Genomic DNA, 22,500 nt, shown 5'->3' on the forward strand with positions numbered 1-22,500 from the left:
TACTTTAAAGTACCACTTAAGGAGTTTTTTGGGGTATCTATACTTTATTTTACTATTTATATTTTTGACAACTTTTATTTTACTTCACTACATTCCTAAAGGAAATAATGTACTTTTAACTACATACATTGTCCTTGACACTGAAAAGTACTCGTTACATTTTGAATGCTTAGAGGGAATAGTCAAATTCACACAGTTAACAGAACATCCCTGGTCATCCCTACTGCCTCTGATCTGGTGGACTCACTAAACACAAATGCTTCATTTGTAAATGATGTCTGACTGTTGGAATGTTCCCCTGACTTTCCGTAAATTTAAAAACAAGAAAATTGTGCCGTCTAGTTTGCTTAATATAAGGAATTTGCAATGATTTATACTTTTACTTTTACTTTTGATACTTAAATATATTTTAAACCAAATACTTTTAGACTTTTACTCAAGAAAATTTTTACTGTGTGACTTTCACTTTTACTTGAGTCATTTTCTATTAAGGTATCTTTACTTTTACTCAAGTATGACAGCTGGGTACATGTCCCACTGTCACGCCCTGGTCGAAATATATTGTGTTTATATTCATTTATTTGGTCAGGCTAGGGTGTGACATGGGTTTATTGTGGTGTGTTTCGTCTTGGGGGTGTCTAGCATAGTCTATGGCTGTCTGAGGCGGTTCTCAATCAGAGTCAGGTGATTATCGTTGTCTCTGATTGGGAACCATATTTAGGCAGCCATATTCTTTGAGTATTTCGTGGGTGATTGTTCCTGTCTCTGTGTTATTGCACCAGTTTAGGCTGTTTCGGTTTTCACGTACGTTTATTGTTTTTTGTATTCATCGTGTTTATTCGTATATTAAACATGTATCGAATTAACCACGCTGGATTTTGGTCCGACTCTTTCACCCGAAGAAAGCCGTTACACCCACCACTGGTCGTAGCAAGTACATTTTCCCTCTATAAAGTGGTCACTGCTAATAGGGTTTACAGTATCACGCGGGTGGTACATGACCAAGAGTGGTATTTGATAGGGAAGTCATGGTATTCTTTATACTGCATGGTTAAGGGGTTAGAGCCATGAGAAAGGTCTACTTATTGCTTCTATGTCACTTTTCTCCTCTGACTCCAACGCTGTGTGTTTGTGTGTGTTTGTGTGTGTCAGAAATACATCGTTCTGTGTGTTTGTGTGTGTCTGAAATACATCGTTCTGTGTGTTTGTGTGTGTCTGAAACTCACTGTTCTGTGTATGAGTGTGTGTCAGAAACACACCGTTCTGTGTGTGAGTGTGTGTCAGAAGCACACCGTTCTGTGTGTGAGTGTGTGCAGAGGTGGGAAAAGTACTCAATTGTGGTACTTGAGTAAAACTTAATATAAAATGTCTCAAGTAAAAGTGAAAGTCACCCAGTAAAATACTACTTGTGTAAAAGTCTAAAACTCTCTGGTTTTAAATGTACTTAAGTACAGAGGTGGAAAAAGTACTTAATTGTCATACTTGAGTAAAAGTACAAAGTAAAAGTAAATGCTATACATCAAATTCCTTTTATTTAGCAAACCAGATGGCACAATTTCCTTTTTTATGACTGTTTTTGACAGCCAGGGGAACACTCCAACACTCAGACATTATTTACAGACAGCCAGGGGAACACTCCAACACTCAGACATTATTTACAGACAGCCAGGGGAACACTCCAACACTCAGACATTATTTACAGACAGCCAGGGGAACACTCCAACATTCAGACAAAGGAAGCATTTGTGTTTAGTGAATCCACCAGATCAGAAGCTGTAGGGATTACCAGGGATGTTCTCTTGATAAGAGTGTGAATTGAACCTTTTTCCTGTCCTGCTAAGCATTCAAATTGTAACTAGAACTTTTGGGTGTCAGGGAAAACGTATGGAGGAAAAGGACACAATTTTCTTTAGGAATGTAGTGAAGTAAAAGTAGTCAAAAATATAAATAGTAAAGTAAAGTACAGATACCCCAAAAAACTACTTAACTAATATTTTAAAGTATTTTTACTTCAGTATTTTACACCACTGAGTGTGTGTACACACATACAGTGGGGTCTGAAATGATTGACACCCTTGAAAATGATGAGCAAAATGACTGTATCAAATAAATCATTTAAATGCTAAGCTATATTGTATGCTCCAAAAAATGTGAGATTTTGTAACCTGTTAATTAAACTCTGAGCGGTTGTTTTGGACCTGGTACCTGGTCCGCGGAGCTTAAGTTGTACCCACTCAGTCAATTTCAGTCAGAAAATAGAAAGGGACATATCATTCCAAAGCTACAGCACTTGTCTTTTTACTGCTGGCGATGTCATTGTTACAGGATAACTTAAAAGCCCCGATCGCCACGGTCATTTTATGACATAAGGCTTGAAAATACTTTCAGCCATTTTCGCACAGATCAAACGCATCTGGTTTCAAGTGGCCAAGTCACGCCATGTGATCTTCTGCTGCGATCTAGTGGACGAACTGGAAACCATACATGAGATCAGATTACATCAGTGAAAGGTTACGACTTCAGCTATCTCCTCATATGTACATTCCTTTAAGACAAAACGCGAAGACATGGCACTTTGCACAAGCCCTGCACTTTTAAAATGTCTGTGTTCCTATGGGAATTTATGCATGTTTTAGTGTGACTACTAATTTCAGTTAATTATTATAGCTCTTGTCTTTGGCCAATCAGTGTCATTTTGTAAATGCCGGATCTCTATGACAACACGCATCATTCCCCCATGTTTCGTCAAAATCGTCCCAGTGCTGTCTGAGATATTGCGTGAGACTAATGAACATACAAACATACATACGGTTGGAGACCGATCCACAGCCCCCTTCCCGATTTCATCGCGGGGGACAATAATGACATTAAAATTATTTTAGAGCTTTTTAATGGAAGTTAAAAAACATTCAGTTTTGCCAAAACACTGAAAATATTCCATTGTCTGTTTAAGGTCCACATTGGGTAGACATCAATAGAGAAATAGGAAATTACTGTGAAATAATAAAATATTTCAGTAGTGTATATGACTTAGTATATTTTTTATGAATTATTATTTTCACTCCTTAAAGTCATCATCTTATCTCTGATCAGGCAGAAGCAGCAAGCCAGCCAGACAACGTTCTCTCTGTGCTCCAAATACTGTACTGTCTGTAGTCATCCTAGTTAGCTAGGCATCCTAAGTCTGCTGCAGAGCTGTCTGACAAAATAATGTACTAGTTATTCAAAGTAGATAAGACATACTTTCACGAACTGTCTCTATCCTTCTCTCTCCTTGTGTTTGTACATTCCTCTCTCATGCGGTCTGTGTGTATCTAACATAAAGTAGCAGGCGTAAAAATGTATCCATCTCTGTCTGAGCCAGAAAGAATAGGCGCAATGGATTATTGTAGTCATTGTAGCTAAACTAGTTTGAGTATTTGCTGCAGCCCAGCGTCCCACATAGTTCTTGACTTGATTTCTGTCATTAATTATTTGATTTCTGTCTAGAGTAACAGAGCGTTTGGCTCACAATAAATATATAACTAAATGGAATTCAAATGATTGAACCAACATTGGTCAACAACTAAAAAACAACATATTAGTTAATCACTCAGCGCCAGCATGTTTAGAGCGCCACCATTAGGTAAAAGTCCTAACCTTTTTTTATTACTTGTATTTGTTTTAGGATCATTGGTGACACATTTTATTTCATATCTAGACTATCAAATGTCTTTTTCCCAAACATGGAGACAATTTGGGAACCAACCCTCCCCGCAAAATAAAGAAAATATATATACAGTGCCTTCAGAAAGTTGACTTGACTTATTCCACATTTTGTTGTGTTAAAGCCTGAATTCAACATTTATTAAATATTATTTATTTTTTCTCATCCATCCACACACAAAACCCTATCATGACAAATTGAAAACATGGTTTAGAAATGTTTGTACATTTATTGAAAATTAAATATAGAAATATCTAATTTACATAATTATGAGCCAATACATGTTAGAATCATCTTAGGCTCACAGCTGCAATCTCTGCCGATCTGGTTAAGTCTCTAAAAGCTTTGCACACTTGGATTGTACAATTTTACAATATTTGTATGTGTTTAATTCTTCAAGCTCTCTCAAGCTGGTGGTTGATCATTGCTAGACAGCCATTTTCAATCTTGCCATAGGTTTCCAAGCTGATTTAAGTCAAAACTCTAACTAGGCCACTTAGGAACATTCAATGGTAAACAACTTCAGTGTATAATTGGCCTTGTGTTTTAGGTTATTGTCCTGCTGAAAGGTGAATTTGTCTCCTAGTGTCTGTTGAGAAGCAGACTGAATGAACTGCTCCTCTATCCTCTGTCTTTCCAGCATTGCTCTATTCCATTTATTTTGATCCTGAAAAACTCCCTAGTTCTTGCGGATAACATGATGCAGCCACCATGCTTGAAAATATGAAGAGTGGTGGTCAGGGATGTGTTGTATTGGATTTGCCCCAATCATAACACTTTGTATTAATTTGTAGTTCATTTCTTTGCCACATGTTTTCCAGCATTACTTTAGTGCCTTATTGCAAACAGGATGCATGTTTTGGAATATTTTTATTCTATACAGACTTCCTTCTTTTCACTCTGTAATTTAAGTTAGTATTGTGGAGTAACTACAATGTTGTTGATCCATCCTCAGTTTTCTCCTATCACAGCCATTAAACTCTGTAACTGTTTTAAAGTCATCAATTGTCTCATGGTGAATTCCCTGAGTGGTTTCCTTCCTCTCCAGCAACTGAGTTACGAATGATACCTTTATCTTCGTAGTGACTGGAGGTATTGATACACCATCCAAAGTGGAATTAGTAACTTCACCATTCTCAAAGGGATACTTACTGTCTGCTTTTTTATTTTTACCCATCTACCAATAGGTGCCCTTCTTTATGAGGGAATTGGAAAACCTCCCTGGTCTTTGATGTTGAATCTGTGTTTGAAATTCACTGCTCGACAGAGGGACCTTACAGATAATTGAATGTGTGGTGAGGCAGTCATTCAAAAATAATGTTAAAAACTATGCACACAGAGAAAATCCATGCAACTTATTATGTGAGTTGTTAAGCAAATTTGAATACTTATTGTCTCAATACATTTCAGCTGTTCATTATTATTTTTTTTTTTTTCTAAAAACATAATTCCACTTGGACATTATGGGGTGTTGTGTAGGACAGTGACACAACATCTACATTTAATCAATTTTGAATTCAGGCTGGAACACAACATCTACATCTAATCCATTTTAAATTCAGGCTGTAACACAACATCTACATCTAATCCATTTTAAATTCAGTCTGTAACACAACAAAATGTGGAAAAAGTCAAGGGGTGTGAATACTTTCTGAAGGCCCTGTACACAGTGCAGTGCATTCGGGAAGTATTTAGATACCTTCACTGGGCACCATAAAGGCCTGATTGGTGGAGTGCTGCAGAGATGGTTGTCCTTCTGGAAGTTTCGACCATCTCCAAAGAGGATCTCTAAACCTCTGACAGAGTGACCATCGGGTTCTTGGGCACCTCCCTGACCAAGACCCTTCTCCCCGATTGCTCAGTTTGGCCGGGCTGCCAGCTCTAGGAAGAGTCTTGGTGGTTCCAAACTTCTTCCATTTATTAATAATGGAGGCCAATGTGTTCTTGGGGACCTTCAATGCTGTATTTTTTGATGCCCTTCCTCTGATCTGTGCCTCGACACAATCCTGTCTCGGAGCTCTACGGACAATTCCTTCCACCTCATGGCTTGGTTTTTGCTCTGACATGCACTGTCAACTGTGGTACGTTATATAGGCAGATGTGTTCATTAATCCATTTTAGAATAAGGCTGTAACGTGACAAAATGTGGAAAAGGTCAAGGTGTCTGAATACTTTCGAAGGCACTGTATATATATATATATATATATATATATATATATGCATGTATTTTTGTGCTTTTCTTTGCATGCTGTTGCTCTGGCTCTGTAATTGAATCCCACACCTGTATTGGAATCCAAAGGTTCTTACCTTTCTAACGGTGGTAAGCATGTGTTTGTAGGACTTATAGTTTTGAAACAGTTTTGAAACAGAAATGTATCTAATGTTTCAGCCTCCTGTCAGAGGCAGCAGGTTTTTTGTCAAAACGTCCTGCTACTGGGTAAAGTTCGTGATGCCTTTGACCTTAACAAGGGTCCAAGGACCAGTGAAATAGCCCCTTAACATCGAAGATCCAACACCATATTTTACAGTTGTTATGGGATTATTTTCTGCTCATGCATTCCCATTTTGACGACCAAACCCACTACTTGTGCTTGGCCGAAGAGCTCTAGTTTCATGTAATCCAACAAATGTAAATGCATCGGCACTTGGATTGGAACCAGTGCTTTGGTCAGATTACATGAAAATAGAGCTCTTTGATACACTGGGCTGAGTTAGAATAGGTTAGGCTGGGCTGAGTTAGACTGGGCTGAGTTGGACTGGGCTTGGATAGACTGTGCTGAGTTAGGTTAGGATGGACTGGGCTTGAATAGACTGTGCTGAGTTAGGTTAGGATGGACTCGGCTTGAATAGACTGTGCTGAGTTAGGTTAGGATGGACTGGGCTTGAATAGACTGTGCTGAGTTAGGTTAGGATGGACTGGGCTTGAATAGACTGTGCTGAGTTAGGTTAGGATGGACTCGGCTTGAATAGACTGTGCTGAGTTAGGTTAGGATGGACTGGGCTTGAATAGACTGTGCTGAGTTAGGTTAGGATGGACTGGGCTTGAATAGACTGTGCTGAGTTAGGTTAGGATGGACTGGGCTTGAATAGACTGTGCTGAGTTAGGTTAGGATGGACTGGGCTTGAATAGACTGTGCTGAGTTAGGTTAGGATGGACTGGGCTTGAATAGACTGTGCTGAGTTAGGTTAGGATGGACTGGGCTTGAATAGACTGTGCTGAGTTAGGTTAGGATGGACTCGGCTTGAATAGACTGTGCTGAGTTAGGTTAGGATGGACTGGGCTTGAATAGACTGTGCTGAGTTAGGTTAGGATGGACTGGGCTTGAATAGACTGTGCTGAGTTAGGTTAGGATGGACTGGGCTTGAATAGACTGTGCTGAGTTAGGTTAGGATGGACTCGGCTTGAATAGACTGTGCTGAGTTAGGTTAGGATGGACTGGGCTTGAATAGACTGTGCTGAGTTAGGTTAGGATGGACTGGGCTTGAATAGACTGTGCTGAGTTAGGTTAGGATGGACTGGGCTTGAATAGACTGTGCTGAGTTAGGTTAGGATGGACTGGGCTTGAATAGACTGTGCTGAGTTAGGTTAGGATGGACTGGGCTTGAATAGACTGTGCTGAGTTAGGTTAGGATGGACTGGGCTTGAATAGACTGTGCTGGACAGGGATTCTTTTGGGCAGCGTGTTTTTGGGTCGTCTAGTCCAAACAGTGTAAACTGGTTTTTTTTATATATTCATTTTCGGGATGGAAAAACACTTTCAGTGTAAACTTAAAAGACTTAAAGAAGATGTCAAGTTTGTAGAAAATATAATGGAGCTACATAATATAATCTTTGAGAACTAACAATAACCAAAATAAAATCTAGACAATCAGTGAAAATTCCCCAAACAATGAATTTAGCAGTATAGATTTTGTTATTATGTTTGAGCAAAATGCATAGAGCTGCAGGGAGTTTGCTTTAACAGTGCAAAATTTTACATTTTCTCCACGACATAACGTGTAGAATCGTAAATAATTAGCTTTCAAACTACAAAAATGTCTCTCAGCTCCATGTAGAATTGCAGGAAATTGGCTTAAAAATTCAAACATTTCTCTGCACAGCTAAGATGGGGGCCTCTAAAACTAGACTGGGCTGAGTTAGGGTAAACTGGGTTGGACTGGGTTAGACTGTGCTGAGTTAGGGTAACTGGTTTCGACTGGGTTAGACTGGGCTGAGTTAGGATAAACTGGGTTGGACTGGGTTAGTCTGGGCTGAGTTAGGGTAACTGGGTTGGACTGGATTAGACTGGGCTGAGTTAGGGTAACTGGGTTGGACTGGGTTAGTCTGGGCTGAGTTAGAGTAACTGGGTTGGACTGGGTTAGACTAGGGTATGTTAAGCTGGAGAGGCTGTATACTTAGTCAGGCTACTTTCCTCTGAAGGTTCTTTTGCGGAGATCCTGTATTCGTGCATGCGTGTGTGCAGGCGAGCGTGCGTGCGTGTCTCCTCTCCTTTGAGGAGATGCACTAGTGATAAATGCATTACAGTGAGAGACATAAATCACAGTCGGTGGAAAAGAGAGGGGGTCAGAGAGAAAGACAAAGAGAGAGTGAGAGAGAAAGAAGAGATCATCTTTACGGCCTCTCCTGTTCATAAACCCTATGCTGAGACATAAATCACTAACCAGGAGGCCAGATCAGACAGTGTCTCCTCGGCCAGTTAAACCCAGCCATGGGAAGATCTGGAACTCGAGGAGCTGGAGTCTGCTTCCCATTTCTCTCCTTTGGAGTGTTTTATATTCTGCAACACTTCATCGGTGAGGGCCTTGGATGGGTCGTGTGTGTGGGGGGGGGTTAGAATATGTATATTTGCCTTTGCGTGCGTGCGTGCGTCCGTGTGTGCGTGTGTGCGTGTGTGCGTGCGTGTGTGTGTGTGCGTGTGTGTGTGTGTGTGTGTGTGTGTGTGTGTGTGTGTGTGTGTGTGTGTGTGTGTGCAACACACCGAGACAAGGCATATTTTTTGACACATGCCCATTGGAATCTTTTCAAAGTGTCCCCCTATTACACTGGTACTGTAATACATATTCATGGTCAATCTGAAGTGTACATCTCGCTCTCTCTCCCCTCCATCTCTCTCTCTTTCTCCTCCATCTCTCTCTCTCTCTCTCTTTCTCCTTCATCTCTCTTTCTCCTTCATCTCTCTCTCTTTCTCTTTAATCTCTATCTCTTTCTCCTCCATCTCTCTATTTCTCTTTAATCTCTCTCTCTTTCTCCTCCATCTCTCTATTTCTCTTTAATCTCTCTCTCTTTCCCCTCCATCTCTCTATTTCTCCTCTATCTCTCTATTTCTCCTCCATCTCTCTCTCTTTTTCTCCCTTTCCCTTCCTCTGTGTTTTCCTATTGGCAGATCATTTGTGATCCAGCAGATTCCCAGCAGTAATCTCTTCATGGTGGTGGTAGACAACAAGTGTGACTGTTCTGATGCTGCTCCAATCACCATGGACCCCATCGAGATCATGTATATCCTTATCACAGAGACCGGGTGGAAGGGGTGGACTGGTGGAGTAAAGGGTGAAATAGGGGACAGTGGGGTGTGGATATGTGTAGGGGTGTGGACAGGGGAACAGGGGGAGAGGATGTGGTGTAAGGCATGAGTGGCACAGTACAGAGGTACGGGTAGAATTGATTTCACATCTCTCGAACTCAGGGAGTGAATGTGTTTTTGAGTGTGTGTGTGAGCCAACCGCAAAATGTAGCAAAACCTCCAGGGTTTTCATTAAAGCTTGTCTGACTTCAATATGATCAGTGATCACCTCCCACGGCCCCTTCGGTTGGCTCCACAGCTGCTTATTCAGGGGCTGTCACACAGTAAAAAGAAAAACAACGTTATTCCCTTCTCATGTATTTTGATACACACAACTTATTTCTCCTTTTTCACCCCATGAATTCCAGTGTCAGCATCATTATGGTCAGTGAGTTATTGTTTTGTATCCTCTGAGAGGAACGATGGGAAAAACAGAGATCGCTTTAATTTGCGGGCGGGTTTGGTGAGAGTTTGTTTGCCCTTTGCTCCGTTAGTTGGATGAAAGAGCTGTGTGTGTGTGTGTGTGTGTGTGTGTGTGTGTGTGTGTGTGTGTGTGTGTGTGTGTGTGTGTGTGTGTGTGTGTGTGTGTGTGTGTGTGTGTGTGTGTGTGTGTGTGTGTGTGTGTGTGTGTGAATGTGCATGTGTGCGTGTGTGTGTGTGCGTGTGTGCCTGTGCGCGTGCATGTTTGGGTACGAGATCTGAGGCTGGAGGGCTGAGGGTTTCAAACAATGCATGGCGCTCTAACAGATGGACTGTTTCACAACGGAGTGTGTGTGTGTGTGTGTGTGTGTGTGTGTGTGTGTGTGTGTGTGTGTGTGTGTGTGTGTGTGTGTGTGTGTGTGTGTGACTGAGTGCGTTCGTGTGTGATGTTTCATAAGGGCCTGTGCTAGTGATGGGGGCCTGATCAATAGCAGACGCTGAGCTACAGTATAGAGAGGCCAGGCTGCAAGCCTGCTGGAAGAACACAGCTCCTAGTTACAACCATGGAATTGCAATGAAAAGAAGGGAAATTCCTATCCAAAGCAATATTCACTTTAGCGTTGATCTGTTGTCATATGTTGTCTGGGATACATTGTTGTAGCAAGTAGGGTGCTTGTGTGAGGTGCTCCTTATATTGTGGCACGCTGCTTTGAATGTGGACCAGTAGTGTGCTGTACTGTGAAGTCTCCCATGCGTTCCTTGACTGCGGCTGCACATAACGAGTCTCTGAAGTGTGAACGACTGAAGTTCCAGAAGGACCGGAGACGACCTGACTCCTGCCACCCCTTCCACCCAGAGGTAACCAAACCCAACCACATCACAACCATATCACAACCTAACCTTCTGCCACCCCTTCCACCCAGAGGTAACCAAACCCAACCACATCACAACCATATCACAACCTAACCTTCTGCCACCCCCTTCCACCCAGAGGTAACCAAACCCAACCACATCACAACCATATCACAACCTAACCTTCTGCCACCCCTTCCACCCAGAGGTAACCAAACCCAACCACTTCACAACCACATCACAACCTAACCTTCTGCCACCCCTTCCACCCAGAGGTAACCAAACCCAACCATATCACAACCACACCACAACCTAACCTCCTGCCACCCCTTCCACCCAGAGGTAACCAAACCCAACCACATCACAACCATATCACAACCTAACCTCCTGCCACCCCTTCCACCCAGAGGTAACCAAACCCAACCACATCACAACAACATCACAACCATAGCCCAACCTAACCTCATGCCACCCCTTCCACCCAGAGGTAACCAAACCCAACCACATCACAACCACATCACAACCATAGCCCAACCTAACCTCCTGCCACCCCTTCCACCCAGAGGTAACCAAACCATAACCATTCCCCAACCACACCACACCTACGCAATAACTTGACCGTAGCTTCACCATACTGTAACAATGGATTAAACCTTTGCTGGGCCATGAATTAATCTGTCTCTGACTCTATCTCTCTCTATCTCTCTTTCTTTCTCTCTCTCTATCTCTCTCTGTCTCTCTCTCTCTCTCTCTCTCTCTCTCTTTCTCTCTCTCTTTCTTTATCTTTCTCTCTCTCTCCATCTCACTTTCTCTTTCTCTTGCTGCAGGAGAACTCTATGGAGTGTGGAGGAGCTCTCAACCTCTCCCCATCACTAATGGCAACACTGCTCTGCCTGCTGCTGGTGCTGTTTCCTAGGTGACCAGGGCTGGCCACGCCCCCTAATCCCAGGCTTGGCTGGGATTGGCTCGGCTCGGCATGCAAATGAATCCCTGACTACGCCACAGATCATTTAAAAAAAATCACAACCCAACCCCTAGCCCTCCGCTAGCCCTCCCCCTAGCCCTAGCCTTTCCCCTAGCCTTTCCCCTAGCCCTTCCCCTAGCCCTTCCCCTAGCCCTTCCCCTAGCCCTTCCCTAGCTCTCCCCCTAGCCCTTCCCCAAATACCACCCCCTAGCCCTTCCCCAAAGCCCTCCCCTAGCCCTTCCCCAAAGCCCTCCCCCTAGCCCTCCCCTAGCCCTTCCCAAAAGCCCTTCCCCTAGTCTTTCCCCTCGCCCTTCCCCTAGCCCTTCCCCTAGTCTTTCCCATAGCCCTCCCCTAGCCCTTCCCCTAGCTCTTCTCCTAGTCCTTCCCCTAGCTCTTCCCCTAGCCGTTCCCCTAGCCCTCCCCTAGCCCTTCCCCTAGCCCTAGCCCTTCCCCTAGCCCTCCCCCTAGCCCAACCCCAAATACCACCCCTTAGCTCTTCCCCAAAGCCCTTCCCCTAGCCCTTCCCCAAAGCCCTCCCCCTAGCCCTTCCCCTAGTCTTTCCCCTCGCCCTTCCCCTAGCCCTTCCCCTAGTATTTCCCCTTGTCTTCCCCCTAGCCCTTCCCCTAGTCTTTCCCCTAGCCCTCCCCCTAGCTCTTCCCCTAGACGTTCCCAAAGCCCTCCCCCTCGCCCTTCCCCTAGCCCTCCCCTAGCCCTTCCCCTAGATCTTCCCCTAGCCCTTCCCCTAGCCCTCCCCTAGCCCTTCCCCAAGCCCTCCCCTAGCCCTTCCCCTAGCTCTTCTCCTAGTCCTTCCCCTAGCTCTTCCCCTAGCCGTTCCCCTAGCCCTCCCCTAGCCCTTCCCCTAGCCCTAGCCCTTCCCCTAGCCCTCCCCCTAGCCCAACCCCAAATACCACCCCTTAGCTCTTCCCAAAGCCCTTCCCCTAGCCCTTCCCCAAAGCCCTCCCCCTAGCCCTTCCCCTAGTCTTTCCCCTCGCCCTTCCCCTAGCCCTTCCCCTAGTATTTCCCCTTGTCTTCCCCCTAGCCCTTCCCCTAGTCTTTCCCCTAGCCCTCCCCCTAGCTCTTCCCTAGACGTTCCCAAAGCCCTCCCCCTCGCCCTTCCCCTAGCCCTCCCCTAGCCCTTCCCCTAGATCTTCCCCTAGCCCTTCCCCTAGCCCTCCCCTAGCCCTTCCCAAGCCCTCCCCTAGCCCTCCCCTAGCCCTCCCTCTAGCCCTTCTCCTAGCCCTCCCCCTAGCCCTCCCTTTAGCCAATCCCCTAGCCGTTCCCCTAGCCCTCCCCTAGCTCTTCCCTAGCCCTTCCCCTAGCCCTTCCCCTATCCCTTCCCCTAGCCCTTCCCCTAGCCCTTCCCCTAGCCCTCCCCCTAGCCCTTCCCCTAGCCCTTCCCCTAGCTCTTCTCCTGGCCCTTCCCCTAGCCCTCCCCCTAGCCCTCCCTCTAGCCCTTCCCCTAGCCTTTCCTCTAGCCATTCCCCTAGCCCTTCCCCTAGCCCTCCCCTAGCCCTCCCTCTCGCCCTTCCCCTAGCCGTTCCCCTAGCCCTCCCCTAGCCCTCCCTCTAGCCATTCCCCTAGTCCTCCCTCTAGCTCTTCCCATAGCCCATCACTAGCCCTCCCCCTAGCCCTCCCTTTAGCCCTTCCCCTAGCCGGTCCCCTAGCCCTCCCCTAGCCCTTCCCCAAAGCCCTCCCCCTAGCCCTCCCCTGGCCCTTCCCAAAAGCACTCCCCCTAGCCCTTCCTATAGTCTTTCCCCTCACCCTTCCCCTAGCCCTTCCCCTAGTCTTTCCCATAGCCCTCCCCATAGCCCTTCCCCTAGGTCTTCCTCTAGACTTTCCCCTAGCCCTTCCCCTAGCCCTCCCCTCCCGCTAGCCCTTCCCCTAGCCTTTCCCCTAGCCCTCCCCTAGCCCTTCCCCAAGCCCTCCCCCAGCCCTTGCCCAAGCCCTCCGCTAGCCCTCCACCTAGCCCTTCCCCTAGCTCTTCTCCTAGTTCTTCCCCTAGCTCTTCCCCTAGCCATCCCCCTAGCCCCCCCCTAGCCCTTCCCCTAGCCATTCCCCTAGCCCTCCCCTAGCCCTTCCCCTAGCCCTAGCCCTCCCCCTAGCCCAACCCCAAATACCACCCCCTAGCCCTTCCCCAAAGCACTCCCCCTAGCCCTTCCCCTAGTATTTCCCCTCGCCCTTCCCCTAGCCCTTCCCCTAGTCTTTCTCATAGCCCTCCCCATAGCCCTTCCCCTAGGTCTTCCTCTAGACTTTCCCCTAGCCCTCCCCTAGCCCTCCGCTAGATCTCCCCCTAGCCCTTCCCCTAGCTCTTCTCCTAGTTCTTCCCCTAGCTCTTCCCCTAGCATCCCCCTAGCCCCCCCCTCTAGCCCTTCCCCTAGCCATTCCCCTAGCCCTCCCCTAGCCCTTCCCCTAGCCCTAGCCCTCCCCCTAGCCCAACCCCAAATACCACCCCCTAGCCCTTCCCCAAAGCCCTCCCCCTAGCCCTTCCCCAAAGCCCTTCCCCTAGTCTTTCCCCTCGCCCTTCCCCTAGCCCTTCCCCTAGTCTTTCCCCTTGCCTTCCCCCTAGCCCTTCCCCTAGTCTTTCCCCTAGCCCTCCCCCTATCTCTTCCCCTAGAAGTTCCCCTAGCCCTCCCCTCCCGCTAGCCCTTCCCCAAGCCCTCCCCCTAGCCCTCCCCCTAGCCCTCCCTCTAGCCCTCCCCCTAGCCCTCCCCCTTGCCCTCCCTTTAGCCCTTCCCCTAGCCGTTCCCCTAGCCCTCCCCTAGCTCTTCCCATAGCCCTTCCCTAGACCTTCCCCTAGCCCTTCCCCTAGCCCTTCCCCTAGCCCTCGCCCTAGCCCTTCCCTAGCCTTTCCCCTAGCTTTTCTCCTGGCCCTTCCCCTAGCCCTTCCCCTAGCCCTCCCCTAGCCCTCCCTCTAGCCCTTCCCCTAGCCGTTTCCCTAGCCTTTCCTCTAGCCCTTCCCCTAGCCCCTCCCCTAGCCCTCCCTCTAGCCCTTCCCCTAGCCCTTCCCCTAGCCCTCCCCTAGCCCTCCCTCTAGCCATTCCCCTAGTCCTCCCTCTAGCCCTTCCCCTAGCCATTCCCCTAGCCCTCCCCTAGCCCTCCCTCTAGCCATTCCCTAGTCCTCCCTCTAGCCCTTCCCCTAGCAATTCCCCTAGCCTTTCCTCTAGCCCTTCCCCTAGCCCTCCCTCTAGCCATTCCCCTAGTCCTCCCTCTAGCCCTTCCCCTAGCCATTCCCCTAGCCCTCCCCTAGCCCTCCCTCTAGCCCTCCCTTAGCCCTCCCCTAGCCCTCCCTCTAGCCCTCCCCTAGCCCTCCCTCTAGCCTTTCCCCTAGTCTTTCCTCTAGCCCCTCCACTAGCCCTCCCCCTAGCCTTTCCCCTAGCCGTTCCCCTAGCCCACCCCTAGCCCGCCCTCTAGCCATTCCCCTAGTCCTCCCTCTAGCTCTTCCCATAGCCCTTCACTAGCCCTCCCCCTAGCCCTTCCCCTAGCCCTTCCCCTAGCCCTTCCCCTAGCCCTTCCCTAGCCCTCCCCCTAGCCCTTCCCATAGCCCTTCCCCTTTCCCTAGCCCTTCCCCTAGCCCTTCCCATAGCCCTTCCCTAGCCCTCCCCCTAGCCCTTCCCCTAGCTCTTCTCCTGGCCCTTCCCCTAGCCCTTCCCCTAGCCCTTCCCCTAGCCTCCCTCTAGCCCTTATCCTAGCCCTCCCCTAGCCCTCCCTCTAGCCATTCCCCTAGTCCTCCCTCTAGCCCTTCCCCTAGCCCTCCCTCTAGCCATTCCCCTAGTCCTCCCTCTAGCCCTTCCCCTAGCCATTCCCCTAGCCCTCCCCTAGCCCTCCCTCTAGCCATTCCCCTAGTCCTCCCTCTAGCCCTTCCCCTAGCAGTTCCCCTAGCCTTTCCTCTAGCCATTCCCCTAGTCCTCCCTCTAGCCCTTCCCCTAGCCATTCCCCTAGCCCTCCCCTAGCCCTCCCTCTAGCCCTCCCCTAGCCCTCCCCTAGCCCTCCCTCTAGCCTTCCCCTAGTCTTTCCCCTAGCCCTCCCTCTAGCCTTTCCGCTAGCCTTTCCTCTAGCCTTTCCTCTAGCCCTTCCACTAGCCCTCCCCCTAGCCTTTCCCCTAGCCCTTTCCCTATTCTGTTCAATTAGTGTCCATTTAAGACCCAGACAACCAGGGAGTTCCTAACTAATCAGTGACATTAATTAAGTTCATAAGTCTCAGACACTCGGCCCTAGATGGAATTACTTTGACACCTGTGCCCTAGCCCCTAGCCTGTGCCCTAGCCCCTAGCCTTATCCTCTATCCCCTAGAAATGTCCCCTTATGTAGCCCACTGCCAATTTACTTAGCCCTACCTCCCTATGCACTAGTATATACCGCCCTGGGCACGTACCCCCTGGACACTTACCCCCTGGGCATGTTTTGTGGATCTGAACAGAATGGACAGGTATAAGGAATACACATGAAAGGGATTCATCATTTACTGGAAATGTATTTAGCTACAACAACAAAAATAACTCTGGAGACAAGTCAAATAAAACATTTTAAAATGTGTTAGTTCATTTAACCTTTCAGATCTACACCTGCACCAAGGGATTAGGGTGTAGGGGCAAGGGGAAGTACATTGGGGTTTAGGGGCTAAGGTTTTGTTTTGGATTGGGCCCAGGAGTCACCTGAGTATAGAGACAGCCCAGAAGACATACAGAGAGAGGGAGAGGGAGAGAGGGAGAGGGAGAGAGGGAGAGAGAGAGGGAGAGAGAGAGAGAGGGAGAGGGAGAGAGAGAGAGAGAGAGAGAGAGAAGAGAGAGAGAGAGAGAGAGAGAGAGGAGAGAGAGAGAGAGAGAGAGAGAGAGAGAGAGAGAGAGAGAGAGAGAGAGAGAGGGAGAGGGAGAGGGAGAGGGAGAGGGAGAGGGAGAGAGAGAGAGAGAGAGAGAGAGAGAGAGAGAGAGAGAGAGAGAGAGAGAGAGAGAGAGAGAGGGAGAGGGAGAGGGAGAGGGAGAGGGAGAGAGAGAGAGAGAGGTGACAAAGGACAAAAGAGAAAAATGCATAGAAAAAGCAATGGTAAGAGAATAATGGATTTTGTTGAATGCAATCATCCTCCGTAAAATATGACAGAGACTCACACCTTCCCATTGAGACATCAGCCTTCTCATGAACAGTCATGAAGATCAAATCATACTAATTATAATATTGATATCAGTGGCTGGAGTAATAATGTTTGTTAAAGATGAGTTTTTCCAACTCAAAAACTACAATGATGAGAAAAAAAGATAGATATCTTCTATATAAATATAAAACATGAAGTTGTATTTATGATTTGCAAGTGGTACCCATAAACTGTGACAATGACACTTTGAGTCCTCTGATTGGTTGTAAACATTAGAGCTTTGCCTTATTGAACGATTGGTCCTGTTTGTGTACTTTTGAAATAAAAAAGATCTTTAAAGTCACTTAGTTTTGGGTATTGTTGGTTTTATTGTAGTTGTCAGTGGTGAGTGATTGACGTCTGCGCTGTGCTGAGCTGAGAACGGAGACTCGGCTGATGACTCCAGACTAACGACCATGCTAACAGCCAGGCCAGCCTTCACAGACAGCAGCCATGTTGTTCTTCCCATGACTACTAATGGGGGGCATCATCATCTGTTTTAATCTTACTTTGTTCTGTTCAATGATGGATCGAAATGTTTGGTGGCTCAGTGTGTGTGTGTGTGCAGGTGTGTGTGTGTGTGTGCAGGTGTGTGTGTGTGTGTGTGTGTTTGTGTGTGTGTGTGTGTGTGTGTGTGTGTACAGTATGTGCGTGTGTGTGTTTCTTTCTGTCTCTATCCTAAGGCTTCCCCCCAGACAGAGAGAAAATGGGGACTGTGACACACCAGTCTTAGTCCAACCATAAAATGCATCTGTATTTGTTTAAGAAACATTTAAAAACATTTTCTCTCTCACACTTACACGTTCATACTCACAAAACACACACATGAATACAAATGCACACATGTACACACACACAGACACACACACATACGCACAGATGTTGTCATCTGTGCGTGCGAGTGTGTGTGCGGGTGTCTATATATGTATGTGTGTTTTCTCCCTCCAGCTGAGAGTAGAGAACAACAAGCAGAGAGACCAATGACAGCAGTCCTCTGAGCTGCCTTGAGCTGCCACCACAGAGCCTGCTTTTCACTGGCCCTCTGGGATACACGGTGACCTGCTGGAATGCTGAACATTGTTTTTCATTTAGAACATTCTGTTTTCTCATCTGAACCCTCACAGAAAGCTGATGCTCTGATCATTCCCACTGTTCCCATACAGAGTTCTATCATATCGAATTGAATTATTTCGGTCATTTTTCAATTTTTCATTTCAAGCCCTTTGTATTCCAGGCTCTACCATTCCATGGTGTACTCTATCTGTCCCATTCCATGATCCTGCAGCTTTCATCCATCATTCCGTAATGGGCTCGGAGAGGTTCTGGGTCGGAGCTCGTCCGATCCGCTCGGCCATTACTTCCTGTCCGCTCACTGAGTTATGGGAAACTGCATCCGGTATGGAACAAAGCCAAACTAGGAGAACGGATTGGTTCTACAGATAAGAAAAGATAAGAAAGATAGAGAAAGTTGTTCAAATGGGCACCACTGTTGCCACTCCTGAGCCCAGTGTTGGACTAATTATTGCTATTCCATTGTCTGGTATGTTTTTCCATCACGCTATATAGAGGGTAAACAGACACACACACACACACACACACACACACACACACACACACACACACACACACACACACACACACACACACACACACACACACACACACACACACACACACACACACACACACACACACACACACACACACACACACACACACACACACACACACACACACACACACACACACACACACACACACACACACACACACACACACACACACACACACACACACACACACACACACACAGATGCTCACACTCAGTGTACCCCAGCGAAAACATGCATGCATTCCAACTTCTAGGGACCAGCCTGTGCGTTCATGTATGTGTGCGCAAACACAGACACAGAGACACAAAAACACTCACATACACACACACAACATACACAAAGGGGGCTGGCTGCTGAACGTGAGGGAAACAGTATTGATGTGAAAAGAGGTTCCCTTCCTAGTGATCCAGGATGTATGATGTCTATGACAATGACAATGCCCAGCAGTGCTGTGTGTGTGTGTGTGTGTGTGTGTGTGTGTGTGTGTGTGTGTGTGTGTGTGTGTGTGTGTGTGTGTGTGTGTGTGTGTGTGTGTGTGTGTGTGTGTGTGTGTGAGAGAGAGAGACACCGACTTCTCTGAGCTGTTTTAATGATGTGTTGGTCATGGCTAATTCATAAGCAAGCACACATTTAATTAATTATACCCTCGAAGCCAGTGTTTGGAGGATATATTGACACAGATGTTGACATATTGGCAAACCGTGCAAATATACAGTGGGGCAAAAAAGTATTTAGTCAGCCACCAATTGTGCAAGTTCTCCCACTTAAAAAGATGAGAGAGGCCTGTAATTTTCATCATAGGTACACTTCAACTATGACAGACAAAATGAGAGAGAAAAAAATCCAGAAAATAACATTGTAAGATTTTTTATGAATTTATTTATTTGACTGTGGAAAACGCTGTCTCAGGCGTCGCTCGAGAATCTCCCATAAGTGTTGGGTTGAGATCTGAGATTTTAATGTTTTATTTATGTAGCCTTTATTTAACTAGACAAGTCCGTCACTAAGAACAAATTCTTATTAGCAATGACGGCCTACATGATTTTCATGCTCATCAAACCATTCAGTACCCACTCGTGTCCTGTGGATGGGGATATTGTCATGCTATGGGGAAATAGCCAGGGTGGCCAAAATAATGGTCTGACCAATATTTTCTTACATGACCCTAAGCATGATGGGATGTTAATTGCTTAATTAACTCAGGAACCACATCTGTGTGGAAGTACCTGCTTTCAATATCCTGGATCCTGGACTTCCTGATGGGCCGCCCCCAGGTAGTAAGAGTAGGCAACAACATGTCTGTCACGCTGATCCTTAACACTGGGGCCCCTCAGGGGTGTATACTAGTCCCCAAACACGACTCCAACACCATCATTAAGTTTACTGATGACACAACAGTGGTAGGCCTGATAACCGACAAAGATGAGACAGCCTATAGAGAGAACAGACAGTGTGGTGCAAGGACAACAACCTCTCCCTCAATGTGACCAAGACATAGGAGCTGATCGTGGACTACAGGAAATGGCGGTGTGTGTGTGTGAAATAGCCAGGGTGGCCAAAATAATGGTCTGACCAATATTTTCTTACATGACCCTAGGCATGATGGGATGTTAATTGCTTAATTAACTCAGGAATCACATCTGTGTGGAAGTACCTGCTTTCAATATACTTTGAATACCTCATTTACTCATGTTTCCATTATTTTGGCAGTTACCTGTACATCCACGCACAACACAAACACAGCCGTGCACCCAGTGACACGAGCCTACCAGACGAGCTAAATGCCTTTTATGCTCGCTTTGAGGCAAGCAACACCGAAGCATGCACGAGAGCACCAGCTGTTCTGGATGACTGTGTGAAAACGCTCTCGGTAACAGATGTGAACAAAACCTTTAAACAGGTCAACATTCACAAAGCCACTGGGCCAGACGGATTACCAGGACATGTACTCAAGCATGTGCAGACCAACTGTCAAGTGTCTTCACTGACATTTTCAACTTCTCCCTGACCGAGTCTGTAATGCCTACATGTTTCAAGAACACTAAGGTAACCGGCCTAAACGATTACCGCCCATGGCACTCACGTCGGTAGCCATGAAGTGCTTTGAAAGGCTGGTCATGGTTCACATCAACAGCCTCCTCCCGGACACCCTGGACCCACTCCAATTCCCATACCGCCCCAACAGATCCACAGATGACGCAATCTCAATCCCACTCCACACAGCCCTTTCTCACCTGGACAAAAGGAACACCTATGTGAGAATGCTGTTCATTGACTACAGCTCAGCGTTCAACACCATAGTGCCCACGAAGCTCATCACTAAGCTAAGGACCCTGGGACTAAACACCTCCCTCTGCAACTGGATCCTGGACTTCCTGATGGGCCGCCCCCAGGTAGTAAGAGTAGGCAACAACATGTCTGTCACGCTGATCCTTAACACTGGGGCCCCTCAGGGGTGTATACTAGTCCCCAAACACGACTCCAACACCATCATTAAGTTTGCTGATGACACAACAGTGGTAGGCCTGATAACCGACAAAGATGAGACAGCCTATAGAGAGAACAGACAGTGTGGTGCAAGGACAACAACCTCTCCCTCAATGTGACCAAGACATAGGAGCTGATCGTGGACTACAGGAAATGGCGGGCTGAACAGGCCCCCATTAACATCGACGAGGCTGTAGTGGGTCGAGAGGGTCGAGAGTTTCAAGTTCCTTGGTGTCCACATCACCAACGAACTATCATGGTCCAAACAAGAAAGTTGTGAAGAGGGCACGACAAAACCTTTTCCCCCTCAGGAGACTGAAAAATGTGGCATGGGTCCCTAGATCCTCAAAAGGTTCTACAGCTGCACTATCGAGAGCATCCTGACCGGTTGCATCACCACCTGACATGGCAACTGCTCAGCATCTGACCGTACGGCGCTGCAGAGGGTAGTGTGAATGGCCCAGTACATCACTGGGGCCAAGCTTCCTGCTATCCAGGACCTATATAATAGGCGGTGTCAGAGGAAAGTCCATAAGACTCGAGGCACCAAATTTATAGACTGTTTTCTACTGTTTTGGGGCGGCAGGTAGCTTAGCGGTTAGAGCGTTGGGCCAGTAACCGAACGGTTACAAGATCGAATCTCTGAGCTGACAAGGTAAAAATGTGTCTTTCTGCCCATGAACAAGGCAGTTAACCCACTGTTCCTAGGCCATCATTGTAAATAATAATTTGTTCTTAAGGATTAGCCCCTTTTTTCAATTTTTGCCTAAAATGACATACCCAAGTCTAACTGCCTGTAGCTCAGGCCTTGAAGCGAGGATATGCATATTCTTGGTATCATTTGAAAGGAAACAGTTTGAAGTTTATGGAAATGTGAAAGGAATGTGGTAGAATATAACACAATAGATCTGGTAAAAGATAATACAATGAAAAAAACAACCGTTCTTCTGTAATTTGTTTGTACCATCATCTTTGAATTTCAAGAGAATGGCCATAATGTATTATTGCGGCCCGGGTGCAATTTAGATTTTGGCCACTAGTGTATGTGCAAAGTTTTAGGCTGATCCAATTAACCATTTTATTTCTGTTCAAAATTGCCCAAATGTGCCTCATTTGTTTCATGTTCAAAATTGTGCACTCTCCTTGTCACACCCTGACCATAGTTTGCTTTGTATGTTTCTATGTTTTGTTTGGTCAGGGTGTGATCTGAGTGGGCATTCTATATTGTGTGTCTAGTTTGTCTATTTCTGTGTCTGGCCTGATATGGTTCTCAATCAGAGGCAGGTGTTAGTCATTGCCTCTGATTGGGAACCATATTTAGGTTGCCTATTTGGTGTTGGGGTTTGTGGGTGATTGTTCCTGTGTTAGTGTTTGTGCCACACGGGACTGTTTTTGGGTTTTCACTTTGTTGTTTTGGTTATGTGTTCATGTTCAGTTTTCTAATTAAAAAACCATGGACAACTACCGTGCTGCATTTTGGTCCTCCTCTCCTTCTCAGGAAGAAAGCTGTGACACTCCTCAAACTATAGAATGGTATTCTTTCACTGTAATAGCTACTGTAAATTGGACAGTGCAGTTAGATTAACAAGAATTGAAGCTTTCTGTCATTATCAGATATGTCTATGTTCTGGGAAATGTTCTTGTTACTTACAACCTCATGCTAATCGCATTAGCCTACGTTAGCTCAACCGTCTCGGGGAAGGGACTCCGATTCCGAAGAAGTTTTAACTGACTTGTCTAGATTAACAAACATTAAATAAAATATAGACTGT

At 46.7% G+C, this 22,500-nt stretch overlaps 1 protein-coding gene across 1 annotated transcript in view; it reads left to right on the top strand.

The window, feature by feature from the left end:
- LOC109880355 (voltage-dependent calcium channel subunit alpha-2/delta-3) overlaps positions 1–11,637 on the top strand; it is a 310,106-nt gene extending 298,469 nt beyond the window's left edge. Inside the window, 3 exon segments of the mRNA XM_074933786.1 lie at positions 9,091–9,203; positions 10,463–10,545; positions 11,367–11,637. Of these exon segments, the coding sequence (XP_074789887.1) occupies positions 9,091–9,203; positions 10,463–10,545; positions 11,367–11,459 (289 nt within the window). The 3' untranslated portion in view covers positions 11,460–11,637.
- Positions 11,638–22,500: the final 10,863 nt, after the last annotated feature.

This window comes from Oncorhynchus kisutch, linkage group LG24, assembly GCF_002021735.2.
Source record: "Oncorhynchus kisutch isolate 150728-3 linkage group LG24, Okis_V2, whole genome shotgun sequence".
In the NCBI taxonomy this organism is placed as follows: Eukaryota; Metazoa; Chordata; class Actinopteri; order Salmoniformes; family Salmonidae; genus Oncorhynchus; species Oncorhynchus kisutch.